Here is a 19,795-nt window from a genome sequence, read left to right on the forward strand (position 1 = left end):
TATTCACTGATTCCCTCACTACTACCCTCCAACAGTGCCTCTCATCTCTCCATAGCACATGTATTTCATTTATTTTATAGCACCTCTCACACCGCTGTAGGTTTTCAGGGCACTTTACATCACACATACAGAGACAATGATTCATACATGTGTAGATTAGTTAATAGAAAATGTTACATAAGGCAAAGGGGCTACAAGGTGTAGGATGCGCATGTCATCCATACTGGTTTGAGTGTTTGAAGAGTGCTTGCTCTGGAGAAGCGCAAACTCAGGATTCAGAACATAACACAGGGGTTAGCGTTGACTTTAATATTAAGGATTTTTTTCTACCCAAACAAACATTTTTAGCAGCATTGGGATAATGAAAGACTGGAAAAAAAGCATAACTTACTAACTTGTACCATGCAGTTTGCCTGCAGCTCTTTTACGGCAGTTTATAGCTCACTGTGCTAGATTATGATTGGAACTTGTAAACTGCACAATAACAAAATAATCTCTGTGGCAAAAGCAGGAACCCACTGAGCTATGTACAAAACAAAATTCTGTTTTTGTAACGCATGGTAGACATTCTTTGCAGCAGGCATATTAACCCTCTGCACTTCCTTAGATGAGTCAAAGCTGCCACTGGACAAAACCCCCATCTCTTTGCAGCATCTACATTAATTACCGGAGTTATCTTGACACTTTTATTGCTGCCCAAAAACTGCTCATTACACAAGGAACTTTGCAGTGCTTTTAAAACTGCTGTCTGTGGACCCTCTGGGAATGTATCACGGACCCCTGGGGGTCCGCGGACCCCAGTTTGGGAACCCCTGATCTAGAGCATTGGACATTTGGTTCTATAAATGTAAAACTGATAAATGGGTACGTCCTAACCTTCTACCCTCCCTCTACCCTTCTACTACTGCACAAAGATTTACAACTTCTTCAACATGAGGTACAGTCCCTACTATTAAATGGTGTAGTAGAGCTCATCGCCTCTACCGTACTCCCACACAGCTGCATTGAATGGGACTTAGATCTGATGACTGTTGTTGGAAATGTGGCTCTCCACTTGCTTCTTTTATACATCTGGCTTGGAGCTGCAGGCCCATAGCGAATTACTGGCTGGAAATTCACCTACACATAAAAATTATATCTGGCTTGTACATCCCCATCACTCCCCTAACATTTTTGCTCGAGTACTGGAGACAGTGCCCCTGAAGTCGCGTAAATTACCCGCAATGCTACTTATGATGGCCAAACGACAGATTGCACTACACTGGGGGACAGCAGGACCACCGCTGGCTAAGGATTGGGTCACACAAGTTGCCTACTGCAGCACACAGCTCACCACATACTGGGATCTCCAACCAATCAAATCTCGACCCAAAGATATCTGGGAAACGTTTGTAACCTGGTTGAGCACTAGGGATGTTGAGGGGTAATAAATGACTCATATGCTCTGTGTTCCTGCAGGGACGCCTCTTGCAATGTTATTGTATCATTAGAAATTAGGCGAGTGATATCAACATGCTTCCTGTGGCACTTATGTTCTATGGTGTTGCATACTATTGATTGCATATTGTGGACTCCAACTGCAGTTGTGTACAACATGTGTCGCGGATATGTCGTACCTTCCTATAACAGTCAAGCACTGCAATGTCGGTTTTTTTCTCTTGAAGTTTTGTTATGAAAATGACAATAAAAATCAATTTAAAAAGAAATGGTGTAGTAGAGCTGATTGCAGACCAGAAACTGAGTCAGAAACTGTTATTGCCTATTCCCCAACAAATAATGGAGATTTCTGTTCAATCCCAGACTTCAGGATTTTGAATTGTTCTTCGACCAGGAGCAATTAAAAATGATGTCCTTAACTCATGTACTTAGTCCTCTGTATTCAGAAGACTGGATGGTGTATATAAATCTGCTGGATGCTTACTTTCACAGTCCTATCCTGCTGTCTCTCTGGAGGTATCTCCACTTCATGGTAAGCTAAAAAACACTATCAATTTGCAGTTCTTCAGTTTGGCCTCACTTCCCCTCCTCGAATCTTTACAAAGTCTTCACAAAGGAAATGGCGTTGCAAGCGGCTCATCTCAAAAGATCAGGTATTCCAGTATTGCCTTACTGGATCGTTTGGCTCATAAAAGCCAAGTCATCAGAGTTGGTGTTGAATCACTTGCAGGTGACAACCCAGTTGCTGTTCAGCGTGGGTTTCTCCATCAACAATCTAACATCTCACTTAGTGCCCTCTCTGTGCATCCTATTCATAGGGGCAGTACTGTTCCCTACTGTGAATTGATCCTTTCACCTCCTCATGGGATTCACGTCATCCAAGTTATGATTCTGATGTTTCAGGATGGAACGATTTTTCCAGTACTGAAGAGCTTACGCCTGCTAGGGTCTTGCATACTGTTGGCCACCCATGCATTCTGGCTTAAGAGGGCCCTCCAGTGGTGTCTCTGTAGGCAGTGGTTTCAACACAATGGTGATCTTCAAGCCTCCCATCAGGATTTTCAAAGACACTGCAGTGAACCTTAAATGGTGGAAGTTGGACATCGACCTTTCTCATGTAAATCCTTTACATCTACCTCCACTGGTAACAACAGTCAACACGAATGTCTTCACCCTAGGGTAGTGAGCTCATCTGGAGGAACTGATCAGAGTGTTCTGGTCACCAGATGACCAGACCTTGCACACTAATCTGTTGGAATTGTGAGCGATACGTCTAGCTCTCAAAGCCTTTCTGCCTTCCTTTTGTGGTCAGTCGGTTGATAATTTAATGGACAACACGACAGCTATGCGGTATATCATCAAGCAAGGTGGAGTAGGGTTGTCTCTTCCCTTCAGAGAAGCTCCACAACTCTGGCCCTGAGTACAGGACCATCAGATTAGTGTAGGAGCAAATCACCTGTCCGGAATACTCAATGTACAAGCAGACAGTCTCAGTTGACATTATCTAGTCCATCTAAAGTGACATGTCCGGCCAGAAGTAGTACAAGATATATACCGTCTTTGGTGGATTCCTCATATATCTGATGCAGGGAGCATTGGGGGATGTTTTTTGACTGATCTGAGGATATCAGCATCTTTATGCGTTTCCTCCAATATCCTTTAACTCTGTGTTGAGGTAGATTTGCCTCGACCGGCCCCTAGTAATTTTTATTGCTCCGTACTGGCCATTGAGCGTATGGTACTCAGACCTGATTCATCTCGCACTGCACCCTCCACTCCGTCTCCCTAATAAGGCAGACCTCACAAACACTGGGGCAGGTTCTATAGCCCCACCTCCAGAGTCTACACCATCATACCTGGAGATTGAATGAGCAACATGAGTTCCTTTTTCACTTCCCTCTTAAGTGGTGGATGTTATTTTATCGTACAGAAGACTCTGCACCCCATTTCTTTATGCTGGCAGATGGAGTAGGTTTACTAAGTGGTGCTAAGATAATTCTTTGGATCCTCTAAAAGCCTGTCTGTTTGATATTCTTCATGGGCTGCATAGTTCCCACAGTTAAAGGTTATTTGTTGGCTATTTCGGCTTTTGTATGTTTGCCTGATCACCATCCTTATTCAAATCCCCCATCGTTTTGAAAGTTGAGGGACTTACAAACAAATTCCTGCCCACTCCTTTTATTATGTCCCAGCAGGACTCCATTTAGTTCTCACATCTTCCCTGCTTGAACCCCTTCTCAGTTGCTCATTGCTGTTAACATTTACATATCGTTTACATTTAAGGCAGTCTTTCTAGTCATAATCATATCCACAAAGTGGGAGAAGTGTGGCTCAATGGTTAGAGCGGCAGACCCTGATGCGGAGGTCTAGCCCGGGACCAGGGTTCAATTCCCCGCCTTGGTGGGTCTTGGGCTCAAAAATTCCACGGACCTGATAATTCTCGCCTTGGTGCCTATTCCAATCATGGAGTCCCACTCTGCAACTCTGGGCAATAGCTTGCTTAATCTCCACAACGGCCCCCACAACGCTAAGGATGCCTGGCCTCCACCTTGGGGGTGCCCAGGAGTGGACACCTCACAGGGAAAGCCGGGATGGGTTCCACAGCGGTATTCGTACAACCGCCTTGAGACCCTTGCGGGTGAGTAGTGCGCTATACAAGTATCAATTTACAATTTACATTTACATAGTGAACGCTAAGCCTTGAGGGGAAAACCACCATACACTTTCTTCTTTCCTGACAAGTTGGTGGTGTGAACCAGGCAGCCTTCCTGCCAAAGTGGTCACTCCCTTCCACTTAAGACAATCCATCAATCTTTTTTTTCACGTTCTATCTTCGACCACATCCAACTAAAGAGGAAGAAAAACTTCATTGTTTTGACCCTGAAGGAGCTGCCAGCATGTATGTGGACAGACCTTGAGAGTTCAGACTGCATTACAAACACTTTGTGGGATATATTGGAAATATAAACAGCAAGGCAGTCTTCAAACAGACTCTTTTCAGATGGATTATCCTGTACACCAAGATCTGCTATTCCATGGCAGACGAGGATCCCCAGAATGTATTTGTGCTCATTCTATTGGAGAAAAATCTTCAATCACCACTAATTATGCCAGTTGGGGGCACTTTACGGCTCCAGTGACGTCAAACGTGTGGAACATTGTTGAAGCCCGGCGCTACTACCAGTGTGGGAGAGTTGTCAAAGTTTCCGGTCCAAGCTTCCTCCTGGAATATATACAAAAGGTGAGGAATCTACAGGTAGAAACTGTATTTACCGGAAAAAGCTTCAGCGAAGGTAAGTAACTCATTCTTTAACTACAAATCTGCACCCCTGCTTTTTGAGCAAACAAGTTATAATGAGACGAGCATTTAAAACAAGTGTAAAGTTACCTCTAAATTAAGGTTCATGCCATGTAAGATCTGGTCTGGTCTTAATGGTGTAAACTCTTCCAATGACTAGTGTCAAAGAATTTAAAAAGAAAACATGCACTCTAGCATTATTATAAAGAGAAATTCTTCTTCCACGGGATATGTAAAGCTTTTGTTTCAAACGGTCCATGCATTTTGAGATGCGTTTTTGTGCCTTTTGAGGTACTTTTTCGCACATCTTTAAATTCATGCTCATGCATCTTGAGATTTAATTTGAGTTGTTCTGCCAGTCATTTGGACACATCAGTGCATAAATTACACTTTGAATGCTGCTTATAAAAGAGTGTTCTGGTTGTCAACTGTGTTTGTGTGAATTTATGTATTGTCATGGAAGGTGCTTTCAACCACGCTAGCCTTAACCCAGTCACTGAGCTATGCAAGTTCCCAGCATCTTCGTGGACCAGGGCGCCATCCATACCGGACTCGTAGGTTGGGTAGCCAGCTGTCTGGTTCAGCCGCCCACCCCCCGGCAGCTACAGCCTCCTAATCTTGCCCTTTTAGATCATGGGCTTCTAGTTGGTGGCAGGATCGCCATCACCTCCACCACTGACAGTCCATGACATCTTAGCCGATCGTCCAAAGGTGCTAAACCCGCCTATTCGAGTCTACCCCATCCTTCTTGCCTGTATCTAATGATCGGCTGACAAAGGATCATCTGTCACTACTCCATGAGGATTCATTGCTCTCTTGGCCAAGGAAGCCATAGAGAGGGTCCAGTGCCTGAAGTATGCTGTGGTTGCTATTCCCACTGCATTCTAGTCCCGAAAAAGGCCAAAGACATTTGTCCTACCCTAGATCTCCAAGCCCTCAACTTCTTCCTCAAAAATAAGAAATTCAGGATGCTCACATTGGCTCAAGTTTTGTCTGCCTTGGACCCAGGAGACTTGATGGTAGCGTTGGACTGGCAGGACGCCTATTTCCACATCCCCATCCTGCCTGCCAATAGGTGTTCCCAGCAATTTATGGTAGGCCTCAGGCATTTTCATTTCACTTGCTCTTGTGGCCTTACCACCGCCCCTCAGGTGTTCATTAAGGTGTTTGTGGTGGTGGCAGGTCATCTGCGCAGATATGGTTGCCAGTCTACCCCTATCTCGATGACTGTTTGCAGAAGGCAGGCTCGCCCCAGGCTGTCATCTCCCACCTCCAGACTACGGCGGACCTCCTGCATTCACTATCAACATGCCGAAGTCACACCTGACAGGCCAGAATATTGTGGCTATGATACAGATGTTACAGCCTCTTTCCTGGATTTCGGTGAGATTGACTGTAGCTGCTGAGCCTCATGGCCACCTGCATCCTGCTAGTGAGACATGCCAGATAACATATGCAGGCTCTGCAGTGGGACCTGAAGTTCCAGGGTACAGCATCAGGATAATGTCTCTGACAAGGTCCAGATCTTAGCGGAACCTGCAGTGGTGGCTAACTGACCACGATTGGGTCAGTGACAGACTCCTCTCCTTTCCCCAACCAGATCTCATAGTAGTGACAGATGATTCATTCCTGGGATTGGGCAGCCATCTGGGACAGATCGAGACCAGATGACACTAGTCTCCTGCAGAATCTGGAGTCCACATCAACCTGTTGGAGCTACGAAAAATCTGATTGGCATTGCACCCTCCATCAGGGGAAGACTGGTTCACAGATAACAGCACCACCATGTAGCACTATAACAAATAGGGTGTGGTGGAGATCATGGACCCTTTTCCAAGAGTCCCCTGTGTCTCTGGTTGAGGAAAAGTGTTCTTCTTGTTGGCGTCCATTTTGTGCCAGGACTGCATTGTTTTTTCATTGCCATCTCGTGTCAAACACCCACACACGACCCTCCTGGTCATTTCTGCTGATGCCTGAGGAAATTCTAACTGACACGACAAAAACCATCTTGCAGCCTGCATTTCTGCCCAGGGACTGTCTCACACCCAACCAACCCTGTTCTTTGCAGTTCAACTAAAAGCCACGAGACACTCACACCCTAGTAAATTATTTATTTTCCATCTCCTGCTCCCAGCCTGGTAAACATCCTTGACACCGTGATCATGTTATCTGTTCAATGGTCTGACTGCTGGCCCTTTATCAGGGTGATTAAACAGTTACGTGAAAGACCAGGCTTTGATCAAGGCAATTAAACAATGACCTGAAAGACTGAGCCTTCATCAAAGCAGAGTGAACAATGATTAGTGTACCAATCCTTGACCAGGTCACTATCTACAAGCACCATCTGGATCTTGTTATCAACTGCAAACACTGCCCTGATTAAACAATGAACTAACAGCCAAAAGACTGGAGAAAAAATGTATAAAAGGCTTGTAAGCTACAGAGTAAAGTAGCAGCCTCCTCTGTCTTGTCTCTGACTAGCTTGGAACTCTGTTCCATAGCCCGGGCTATTGAAATAAATCTGGGTTCCTCCTGCAGACGAAGGCTCTTGTGTCTCCTTTTACTAAGTATGGAAGGTATGGAAGACTAGGGCGGTTCCCCCGCCGCCGAGATCCAGTAAGTGGGTTTAACCGGTTCTTCATGGATATGGCTTGAACAGCATGGCATAACCCTTTAACGCCACAATTAAACTCACCAGTCACAAGGCCTAACGGATCAGGAATGACGTTTCCACCTGGAGGTTGCGCAAGGTCTCTCAACAATAGGTTGGGCCTTGGTTAGATCAGTTGACAATGATCTAACCATTGTCCGCAGTTTTGAGTAGGTTCCAAGACGGCTCTTTCTCTGAGATGATTTTTATCTCGAGTTGAGCTCAAGTCTGCTGTGCAACTTTTTCACCCATACCACTTCTACCCAGAGTTCTCAAGAAGATCAAGAACAACCGGGTCCAAGTCATCCTTGCGGCTCCGGACTGGGCACAGAAAGTCAGGCATCCCGAGTGCTGAACATGAAAATGGATCCTCCGATCAAGCCACCACTTAGGATGGATCTCCTGTTGCAGCAGCAGGGGAGGAACCTCCATCCAAACCTGTCAACTCTTCACCTTCTTGCTTGGAGATTGAACAGCAGCAGTTGATAGCTGTCAACCTTCCTCCCGAAGTCTGTAATATTATTCTGGCAGCCAGGCATCCTTACACCAAGACGGTTTACGTCTGCAGATGGAAAACTTTTGTCATATTGTACAGAAAAGTCTAATGACCCTCCTTCTGCTCCGCTGTCTGTTTTACTTTTTATTTTGACCCTTGTTAAGCAGGGCTCTGCTGTGGGCACTCTAAAAGGGTATCTTTCCGCCTTGTCTGCCTTCATGCAGCTGTCCGACCAACCCTCCTTATTCAAATCTGACTGTAAACAGATTTCTAAAAGGTCTTGTACATATGTTCCCACCTTCCCCTTTTATACTTCAGTAGACCATTAATTTGTTTCTCACTTGCGCATAAAATAAAAAAAGTAACACTGTAGATTTTGTGGCAATGTTTAGGGAGAACAACATACTTGTGTGTATTTGACAGAGAGACTGGGTGAGGAAAATAATTGTGATTTTGGCCAGCTTGCTCCATGGTTATTTGTCCAGAACCCAGGGACTTTGTGGATATAGGTTTCATGTTGATAGGTTATCAAGGACATGTCATTCTTTTTTCTCCTTTGAAATATTTTCCAATGGCAACATTACCAATTGCAAGAAGCGGGAAGGCAATAAATGTAGTTCTAAGTAAAAACGTTGCCGTTTATTCTGTTCATTTACTCCTAGTTTTTGTAACTTATTACTATGGGCATAGCCAGCCATTCACAAGGTATGTGCTACATAGTATGGATCCAAAGATGTCTGTTTCACAACATAGTTCTGTATGCTGAAAATGGTAATGGAAATGCTTTTGTCACACTTTGGTACTGTGTGTTCAGTTTAGGATGTTGCAGTTTGACCCTAATGAAATCAAAATCTTGGATGGTTGTCTAAAAATGATGCTGTCCTTCTCTACAGATGCAGGTGAAGATAGACGTTTGTCATTCCTCGTTCAACCCACTCCCATAACCAAAGTTGTTGGTCAAAGTGTTATTGTCCCATGTGCTGCTTCTGGTTCACCTGCTCCTATCATCCACTGGACCAAAAACGAGGAGGAAATAGCTCTAGAAAGGTAAGTGAAATCTGTTGGAGAACGCTCATTTAAAATTTTGTTTGAGACACTTAAAGTGGCATCCTGTCAACTCTTTGCCTTTCCCAGGGGAGACATTTTGAATGCTAAACTTCACTTTTCAGTCAACACAACTAGGCAAAATATAGTTACTTGTGCTGTACAGGGCTATGTAATTTTGGTATGTTTCGTGGGAGAAAACTTGCACTACTTCTCACAGTTAAGCGTTTAATGGTCTCTATTGGATATTTGCTGCAAAATGTTTGGATTGTGATACAGCATCTGTACACTGACAGGCCTGGGTGACTTAAGTGCTCAGATTGAACAGGCTCCTTGTGTGCAGTGCTGGATGCATTCAACTGTTTTATTAACTGCTCAAGGAATGTTGCCCTTCCTCTGCATCATTGGAGTACTGGGACAGGTCCTTCACAAATAGAGGCACCCAGACAAATATATGAAGGGTAATATTGTACTATAGTGGCATTTGTATAGTGCTTTATCACTGCTTATGAGGCTTCAAGGTGTGTTTGTGTGGATCAATCAATCCAATATTTGTAGAACGCACCATTCACCCGTGAGGGTCTCAAGGCGCTGAGGGTGGTGGAGGGGGGGAACTGCTACTCTTCAAACAGTCATGTCTTGAGAAGTCTCCTGAAGTTAGCAGGTCCTGGGTCTGTCGCAGGTGGGTTGGGAGGGAGTTCCATGTCTTAGCGCGAGGTGGGAGAAGGATCTGCCACCGGTGGTCGTTCGGTGGATGCATGGAACGATGGCAAGGGTGAGTTCAGCGGAGGGAAGCTGGCAGTTGGGAGTGTAGTAGGCGAGTCGTTTGTTGAGGTATGTTGGTCCGGCGTCGTGGAGTGCTTTGTGAGCTTGGGTGAGGAGTTTGAAGGTGATCCTCTTGTTGACGGGGAGCCAGTGCAGGTTCCTCAGGTGGGCAGTGATGTGGCTGTTGCGGAGGATGTCGATGTTGAGGCGTGCGGAGGCGTTCTGTATGTGTTGAAGTCTCTTCTGGAGTTTGGCCGTTGTTCCCGCGTCGGAGGTCTGGGTGACCGTCCTTCTGGTTCCGATGAGGATCCATCTGTAGATCTTGCGAAGCATGCGGAGGGTGTTGAAGCAGGAGTAGGAGACGGCGTTGACTTGCTGGGCCATTGATAGTGATGAGTCCTGGATGAACCCCAGGTTGCGTGCGTGGTTAGTGGGTGTCGGTGCAACTCCCAGCGAGGCCGGCCACCAGGAGTCGTCCTAGGCGGAGGGGGTGGAGCAGAGGATGAGGACCTACGTCTTGTCAGAGTTCAGTTTCAGGTGACTGTTCTTCATCCATTTGGCGACTGCCTTCATTCCTTCGTGTAAGTTGGTTTTGGCAGTGGCGATGTCTTTGGTGAGGCAGAGGATCAGCTGGGTGTCGTTGGTGTATGAGATGATGTTGAGGTTGTACGAACGGACGATGTTGGCGAACGGTGTCATGTAGACGTATCAGTTGGAGACGGATAAGTAAGAGTACTCCGTTCTGGTCTGCACAAATAGAAAAATGTGGGTTGGGGTGTAGCTTTTTCATGTAGTGTTTTGATGTGCTGCCTCTGACTTGGAGAAGTGCTTTAATCATGTTGCAGAAGGCATGTTGTAGCACATTATTGTAAGAGGTTAGGATTGTATAGCGTGAGAAACAGGATCACAGTTTGCAGATGCAGGCTAGTTGTAAGTTGAGGCTAGTTAAGAGTACATTTAGTTAACAGCAATTAATTTATATATGCTTTTTTGCACTGTAGCTGCTAAGCGGTGTTCCTTATTGGTCTTGGGATGATGTTAGTAAGCTTCCATATCTTTATAGAAAATGAGCTTCCACCCAGCCGTGTTACTTTAAAACATGTGATGATGAAAAGCGAACAACAATCTATATTGGGTCGATCCTCTAATATCATAGTCTGGGATTTTGACTGTAGAAATAAGGGTCCTATTCCTTGAATTACCCGCTGGGCAATGTAGAGAGCTTTAAATTAGTTTCATTTTGCTGCCAGAAGGTAGCTTAGAGCCTTAGGGGAAATGTAATTGTGGTCATGTCAACTCAGGTTTAGCACTTGTCAAATTTGGGTATTCTAAATTAATTGCAGTCAATGTATGTTCCATTGGCATAGTTGAAATGCAACAGTACTAGAGCTCTTGAACAGTGGACCCTTGAGGAGGATTTCCAGTCGAAAAAGGATCTGGTGCTGTATCATCATGGTGCTGAAGGCACTTGGACGTGTCAAATTTGGGTATTCTAAAGTCATTGCAGTCAATGTATATTCCATAGGCATAGTTGAAATGCAACAGTACTAGAGCTCTTGAACCGTGGACCCTTCAGGGTAATTCCAGGCGAAGAAAGATCTGGTGCTGTATCATCATGGCGTTGAAGGCACTTTGAGTGAGAGGTTGGAATCTATTATTGCGCCCAGATTCTTTGCTTCCATTTTGGTGTTTATGAGGCATACAGTGGAAGGGTCTTTTTTTGCCATGTTGCACTTGTGAGTGCTGTGTTCCACCCTCCCCCTCAAAGTCGCAGGGGTCAGATTTCTAACCTCTTGGTTCAAGGACTTTGTCAATGTGCCAATATAAATTAGAAATCCATTTGGACTGCAACTCATACGCAACCCACAGAGCAATACTTGTAGGAAGTATTTTATGGTTATCCCACAAGATATGCTTAGTTTAGAGACACAGTGGAACTTCATATTCTCTTTTGTTAATGAATAACACACTTGAGGTTTGCTCAAAGAAATGGGACATTTATTAAACATTTTCATAATATGTGAATTGTAACAACACAGAATATGAAAAGGACTGCAGTGAAACATGTTATGGAAAATGTATAAACAGTAACAAAAACTCAAAAATTGTTATTTATTTAGTATGGTCTTAACACTTTCAAGCTATCTCTAAGCACTACGCTAACTTTTAACTAATTCCCGAAATAGCAAGCCTGTTGTTTAGTCTCAAAGATTGTTCGCTAAGCATACCTTGGTGTTCATGATGACATAACAAATATTGCAGCTTGTACGATGATGGAACATTAACAGCAAATGGCTGAAGGCTACGTTTCCCCACTGTCGCTTCAGACAAAAATCTACGTCCTACTATACCATCAGAAGATCCTTTTCAAGTGCACTTGCAGCCCTTAAATCTTTCTCCTGTACGACAGTGCAATAGAGCGACCTCAAGGTGACCAATTCGCAAATGGAAGGCTCCATCATCAATTAAAATGCCTCCTCCAAAACAGTATCACCATAACACCATCCACAAAAACATCACCAGATACTGATTCTTCGTTTATGCCCACTTCTCTGGCCCAGTCACCATCTAGAATTTCACCAGTGGAAGACATTCTGACATTCCTATATGCTCTTGTGGGAGACCCACTTAACTTAACATTCAAGTTACTGCTCCTCAACCTTTGGTGTCAGTAATACTAGAGATTCTAAGCCCAGAACTCCATCTAGACCTCTTCTCCCACTTCGTCCTGGTCTTATGGAGATCATACAGGAGAAATTCCTAAATCCTGCCACTGTTAAGGAGGCAACACTGAGGCTACTTAAAAAATAAAAGCCTCCACAACAAGATCCAGAGTTTCTCAAATCTGATCGAAAACCAGATTCAATCATCGTGACTGCAGTGAAAAGGCACACCTAAACTCCGAGAAAGCAAAAGAATGGGCGCTATAGACAAGAAAATGTGCGGCACTGCTTCTACCCATCTGCTCAATGCCAATTCAGCGGCTCTGGTAGTAAGATACTATCGCAAAATTGTTCATGGACGATATACCATCCCAATGACCGCAAAACTACCTGGAGATAGTTAAAGAGGGCTCTCATCTCTAATCAGACCATCAGTACTGCAGTGGACTCTGTAGAACTGCCTGCCACTGCCTTCCATGTGGGCTCTCATTGAGGCTTAAATATTGGTTAAGACTTTGTTCTTGAAACCTGACTCACAATTGAAAATTGCTAATTTGACATTTTCGGGGTCCTCTCTCTTTGGACAACACACAGAAGAGGAGATGGTACGCATGAAAAACGAAGCTGAGACACTAAAAGCAGTCTGGTTTGAAGATCAAAAGTGGGTCTTTAAACAATTTAAACCTGGATACAATCGAGGCTACTATCATAGGGTTCAAACCCCTACATGGCCTTAACAGTAGCAGCAACAACAAAGGCAATCTCAGAGGCAATTCCAGAACAGATTTCAAAGAAGAAGCACCTCTCTGCATAAGCCCTCTCAGACAAAGGGCTAAACCTTTCTCTCCAAATAATGAGGTACACAGTCCCTCCAGGGTTTTCCTCTCCTGTGGGTGGCTACTCTCTTCACTTTTCAAGTACTCCACCACGAGTGCCTCCATAGCAGGTCACTACTGCCCATTAGGACAACCTCAAAAAAGAAACTTCCCTAAAACTACAAAAGAAAGCAATAGAGAAAGTTGCACAATATCAGAAAAACCAAGGGGTTTATTCGAGATGCTTTCTTGTCCAAAAGAAAAATCATTCAACCATTTTCGGCCAATTCTGAACTTCAGGTTCCTCAACAAATTCATAAAGAAAGAAAATTTCAGCATGCTAACTCTGCACCAAATCTTACCACACGTAAGGAAGAACAACTGGCTTAGTGCAGTAGACCCCCAGGATACCTACTTCCACATCCCGATCATCCCTCACCATACCTGGATGACTGACTAATAAGAGCATATTCTTTACACAGAGCCAAACAAGACTCCGCCACAACAACACCTCTCTTGACATCACTAGGTCTGCAGGTCAATGCAGAAAAATCATTATCCACTCCAGTGCAGTGTCTCACTTTTTTGGGAGCAACTTTAAACACAGAAAAAGAAAGAGTGTATATTTCGGAGGAGAGAATATTATCAATTCAAACGAAGTGTTTGCATCACATGAAATGTACCAGACCAGCGGTCCATCAAGTAGCGTCTCTTCTGGGATCCTGCATCTCCACAGTGTCAAAAGCAGGCCTTTACATGAGACCTCTCCAGATGTGCTGGACGATCACTGGTCACAGAAGACGGGTCTCTAGGAAGATCGAATTCTCCTCTTAGTCAATGCACTTCAATCTCTCTCATGGTGTGCCAACTATCAACCTTCGGTCAGAAGTCCCCTTTCAGAAACCAACACCAGCTCAAACTATTATCACAGGCGCCTCTTGATATTCAAGGATTTTTGTCTCAAAGAACAGTCCAACATTATAAATCTGCTAGAGTTGACAACTGGTCACCTAGCTCTCACAGCTTTTCTTCAAAGACATCATGATTCAGACAAACACCACTACAATGTTTTACAAAGGTGAAGACCGTTTCTCCTCAAGCTCAAGCAATGTGGCATTAGTCTCTAGCAAGAGGACTTTTTATCACAGCCTTTCATATCTCAGGCATTCAAAATGTAGATATGAATTTCCTCAGCAGTTACCACGAAGAGAATTACGAGTGGGTCCCTAACAATGAGACCGTGGTATCCATCTTCAAAGATTGGGCCACACCAAAACTAGATTCATTTGCCACCATCCAAAACATAAATTGCCCAGTCTACGCATCCAGGCTTCTAGAACCACAGTACCTGGGCAGTGCCCTTTTGATAGATTGGTCAACTCCATTTGTGTATGCCTTTCCACCAATTGTGCTGATCCCGCGAGTGTATAGAATGTATTCAGGTCTCCTATCATATTGATACTATTCGCTCCAGATTGGCAGAGACAGTGGTGGTACACTGATCTCCTGCAATTATCCATAGCTCAGCGCAAACGTCTGCCACTCGGACCAGACCTCTGCTCCAAACTTCAAGGCAGAATTCTCCATTCCATCATTGAATTTTGCTGCATGATTTCTGAGGACACACAATACGGTCATTTAAATCTTCCAGCAGATTAAATTAACATTTTGAGAGTGGCTAAATGCCCTTCCACTAGAACATGCTTTGCCTTTAAATGGAAACGTTTCTGCTTATGGTTTCATGCTAGGAACCACAATCCTGTTACTGCGTAGGAAAAGATCATCCTACCTTATTCATTATACCTTCTCCAATCAGGAATCCAGTTGATTCGCCTTTAACACATTTTCAGCAGTGAGGTGTCCTCCACCAAGAAGAAATCAATATTAAATTATAATTTGGTTGAGTTAAGCAGTCCTGAGGGCGGCACAGTAACCTTCGATGGAATGACATTAGCTACTAACTATGTTAAACTAAGGACTACATTGAGTGCTCTCGTCAGATCCTAATGGGTAGAGCAAGCTCTGTACATTGTTTATCCAAGAACACCGTGTAGATAACCAGGTTCAAAGCACAGCCCAAGAATCAAAATGTGCACTTAAAAATGCCATTACTGCGACTGGATAATACAAGTAAACATAATTGTGACTTTTTCACTGAACATGCACATGCTCTCCCAACGCAACAATTGTTTAATGCAAATGCTATTTGAGAAGCGGAATAGAGTGCATCCAAATGCTAGGGAGCTCTTTCGTCACTGAGACTTAAGTTGATAAAATCTTGTTAATTTGAGGGCTAGCTGGGCTGTTAAATAGATGAGCTTTTAAGATGTATGTTCAGTGTATAAGAGTTTAACAAGTGGGATTGCATCAGCATCTCCAACCTAGGTGATGTTTAGGAGAGAAAGCATATGAACTCAGCAGGAGAAATAAAAACTCCAAGTTGCAATTCTGTAGGTTTTTGGAATTGTTACTTGCTCAAGAAACATAGCTAACAGAACTCGTGTACTTCCCAAATTCAACCGTTTAGAGCCCAAATGTATCTTTGGACAGCTGGATAGAGGGGGAATTCCCAGATTATATCAGACACTTATCTCAAACACCCCTGGTTTGCAGCGCTAATAAAATGGGAGGGAGATCTAAGCCCTTTTGAGGAATAAGACTGGAGGGACGCTCTAATGGGTCTTTAAGACCTAGTAATATTAGCCACACTTCACTCAATTTAGCTTAATTAGACTCCTAAACGAATCTGGGAGCTGGACAAAACTAATTCCCTGTCTTGCACTAGATGCCACTTGGTGACTGGCGACTTTATTCATGTGGTAGGTCTGTTCCCATTGATCCACAGGTATAGGCAATATGTCATCTCGACACAACATCTGGACTTAAAGCAACCACTCAATCCCTCATCAAAGCTGTTGCCCCTAGTCGTGGTGGTACAAGGGAAGAGTGGACAGTGGTAGTAATGCGAATCCATTTTGCTTAGAAACCTTGCAAATAATGAAAAGCGCATCAGTTCTTCTAAAAAATCAATCATGGAATTATAAGCGCGCTTCTCATCACTGAGGGTCTTAAGGTGCTGGGAGGGGGGGGGGGGGACCGCTGTTCCATTCAGCCGAAGAGCCATGTCTTGAGTGCCTTCCTGAAAGTGTTCAGGGAGGGAGCGCGTCTGATGTCGATGGGGAGCTCGTTCCAGGTCTTGGTCACGTTGTAGGAGAAGGCTCCTCTTCCACCTGTTCTGGCTTTGCGGATGTGGGGGTTTTCGGCGAGGTCTGCGGAACAAAGGTTTCTCTTGAGTACATAGAAGTAGATTCTCTCGTTGCGGTATTGGGGTCCGGTTTTGTTGAGGCATTTGTAGGCATGGGTGAGTATCTTGAAAGTGACTCTCTTCTCGATGGGGAGCCAGTGGAGGGTACATAGGTGTCTGCTGATGTGTTTGTGTCGTGGGATGCCGAAGACGAGTCTGGCTGTGGTGTTCTGTATGGTCTGGAGCTTGCAGAGAAGAGACTTGTTGATGACGGCGTAGAGGACGTTGCCGTAGTCCAATCTGCTGGTTATGAGTGAGTGGATGACTGTCTTTCTTGTCTCTGGGTTATCCATTTGAAGGTCTTTCGGAGGATGCGAAGGGTGTTGAAGTAGCTGGACGCGACAACCTGTTTGTTCATGGAGAGGAAGGTATCGAGTACGATTCCAAGGTTTCTGCCGTCGCCCGTGGGGGTCGGAGGGCTGCCAAGTGCGGTGGGCCACTAGGTGTTGTTCCAGGCTGATGGGGTGGTCCAGAGTACGAGGACTTCTGTCTTCTCCGAGTTGAGTTTCAGGCAGCTGGTGCTCACCCAGGATGCGACGTCCTGCATTCCTTCCTGGAAGTTGAGTCTGGTGGGGTCCTTGGTGAGGGAGAGGATGAGCTGGGTGTCGTCGGTGTAGGATATTATGCTGAGTTTGTGTTGACTGACGATGGCGGCCATGGGGGCCATGTAGATGTTGAAGAGGGTGGGGCTGAGAGATGATCCCTGGGGTGCTCTGCAGTTGATCTACGTGGGTTCGGAGAGGAAGTATGATTCGTTGGCTTCTGCCGGTGCGGAACGACAGGATCCAGTCAAGGGTGGTTTCTTGAATGCCAGCGTTGTGTAGTCTGGCGGCTAGTGTGCGGTGGAAGGCTGTTTCGGAAGCTGTTGACAGGTCGAGTAGGATCAGAGCTGCGGTATATCCTTGGTCGAGGAGGGTGCGGATGTCATCTGTGGCAGCGAGTAGGGCTGTCTTGGTGCTGTGGTTGCTGCGGAATCTGAATTGGGAGGGGTCAAGGATGCAGTTGTCTTCGTTTAACTTTGTTAGCTGTGCGTTGATGATCTTCCTCCTCTACTTTTGCCGTGAAGGGGAGTAGAGAGATGGGCCGTTCGTTTTTGAGGTCAGTGGGGTCAGCTGAGGGTTTCTTGAGCAGGGGTCAGACTTATGCGCGATTCAAGTCGTCTGGGAGGGTGCTGGTCAAGAAGGTTGTGTTGATGGTGTGTCATAGTTCTGGTGCAAAGGCGGCTCTCTGGTAGATATGAGGTGGGCAGGGATCCGGGGGGCTCCCCGAGTGGATACCTTTCATGGTGGAGGTGGCCTCTTCGGTTGAAACCGGTGTCCATGAGACAATGGTGGGCTGACTGGTGTTTGAGGGCGAGGTGGTTGTGGCGTCTGGTGCCTGGTTGTTGAAGTTGTTGTAGAGGTTCTTGATTTTGAGGTGTAAGTATGTTTCTATCTTGTTGTAGAGGTCCTGGGAGGGGGTGATGTCCGTATTTTCGCTGGATGGTTTGGTGAATTCCTGGATGACGCTGAATAGTTATTTGGAGTTTCAGGCGTTGGCGAGGATTCTGTTGTGGATGAAGGTTTGTTTGGTGTTTCTGATGTGCTCCTGGTATTCCGTCAGGGTGTGTTTGTAGGTGGTGTGGCTTTCCGGCGTCTTGTTGTTCTGCCAGTTCCTCTCTGTGTGTCCGCAGGTGCGCCTGGTTTCTTGGAGGTCGGTGGTGAACCAGGTGGCTTTCCTGTGACAGTGTCTGTTGGAGTTGCATTGCGGGCAAGCTTGTCTGCGCAGCTGGAGGTCCAGGTGTAGATTCCTCTGGCTGCTAGGTTGTCGTTGGTTATAGCAGTGGGGATGTCTCGGTTGAGGGTGGAATTGAGCTGCTCCTCTGTGACTCTGCTCCAGTTTGTTTGCAGAGTGCGCAGAGCCGGTTTGGGTAGCCTGGGTTTGTTGACAGAGAAGTGTTCGCAGTGGTGGTCCATCCATGGGGGTTGCATGGTGTGGCTGAAGTGGGTTATGTTTCCCCCTGAGAAGATGGGGTCGAAAGTATGTCCTGCCTTGTGGGTTGGCGTGATGACTAGTTATTTCTGTCCGGTGTTGGCGAGGAGGTTGGTGGTGTTGTGGTCGCTGTGGCTGTCGAGGTGGAAGTTCAGTTCTCCGATGAGTGCTATGCCTAAGGGTATGGACAGAGGCTTTCAACTTGGCTTTATTGTGCCAGGTGTTGACCACATCAACACAACACAAAACGATACGGTGTGGGGTGGGGTTATTCCCATTTCGCCTCTGTTTAATGGCCAGAGAAATACATAGAGCACAGAAGCGAGATTTTTTTTCTTTCTTTTTATATATCCTATGAAAACAGTGACATTTTGCAGTGTTGTGTTCTTATCATATGGCAAAAAAATCTATAAAAAAAGGTTCATAAAAAATTCACGGTCTGCTGTGATACTTGGGCCTGCGAGATGTAGATCTTAGCTGGATCCGGGTATACTACCAGTGAAATGTGAGAGCATTACTGAGGTGCGGTGTTCGATGTCCGAGGAATAGCTCTACCTGACCAATGCAGTGTGCCTGATGCCACTGCTGCAGTCTGAGTGCAGGATCAGTGTCACTTGAGCTATGCCTGCCCTTTCAGCCTTCGCAGTGTGTGTGGGTGCAGGCCACTGGCACTTTAAGTTGTTGATCAGGACCTATTTTTCACCATGAAACGTTCACCTACGTCAAGAAAGTGAATGCTAGAAAAGGGGGGGAAGAGGGAGCAAGAGAAAGATAGAAAACCGTGTCAAAGGGAGAAGTGCAGATAACGTATGGTTGTGGTGTAGGGTGGGGGATGAAAGCGGCATGAGGTGGAGTCGATAGCAAGCACCCTTGCTGTTCAGCACTCTCTAGAAAGACTTGGGGGCCATGCAGTTATTTGTTTTTCTTTCTTTTTTTGTATTACGGATATTTTGTTGTCTTTTGTAATCGGATGAGAAATAAGCTAGTGTTTCTATAATATAGATGTCTGTTTACGGTATCACAGATACTAATTAATTACTCAGTCAGTAGTATTGTTGAAGAATTGAATGTGCACACCATGTGATCCTCTGCTGCCTCTGAGTTTTCCCTTCCATAGGCGTATACAGTTTTTCCTATCTGCGCATGCTCCCAGGAGCTGACTTCTTTTCGCTCTTGCCTCCAGCTCCGATAGGTTGCTGCTGCTGGCGGGAGGAAGCCTGCGGATCAGCGACCTCACAGAGGACGATGCTGGGACCTACACGTGCATAGCGGAGAACGCGAACGAGACGATCGAGGCCCAAGCGGATCTGACCATGCAAGGTATGTACCATCTGCCCGCCCCTCTCCCTCGC

The 19,795-nt window shown here is 45.4% G+C and overlaps 1 protein-coding gene across 9 annotated transcripts in view; it reads left to right on the forward strand.

Moving 5' to 3' along the window:
- The window catches only part of NEO1 (neogenin 1), a 540,003-nt gene that overhangs the window by 282,816 nt on the left and 237,392 nt on the right, over window positions 1-19,795 (forward strand). For all 9 annotated transcript variants that reach the window (XM_086959257.1, XM_086959255.1, XM_086959251.1 and 6 more), the window contains exons 4-5: window positions 8,775-8,928; window positions 19,627-19,763. In XM_086959257.1, the coding sequence (XP_086815383.1) occupies window positions 8,775-8,928; window positions 19,627-19,763 (291 nt within the window). The remainder of the gene's footprint in view (window positions 1-8,774; window positions 8,929-19,626; window positions 19,764-19,795) is intronic.

This window comes from Lissotriton vulgaris, chromosome 2_2, assembly GCF_964263255.1.
Source record: "Lissotriton vulgaris chromosome 2_2, aLisVul1.2, whole genome shotgun sequence".
Lineage (NCBI taxonomy): Eukaryota > Metazoa > Chordata > Amphibia > Caudata > Salamandridae > Lissotriton > Lissotriton vulgaris.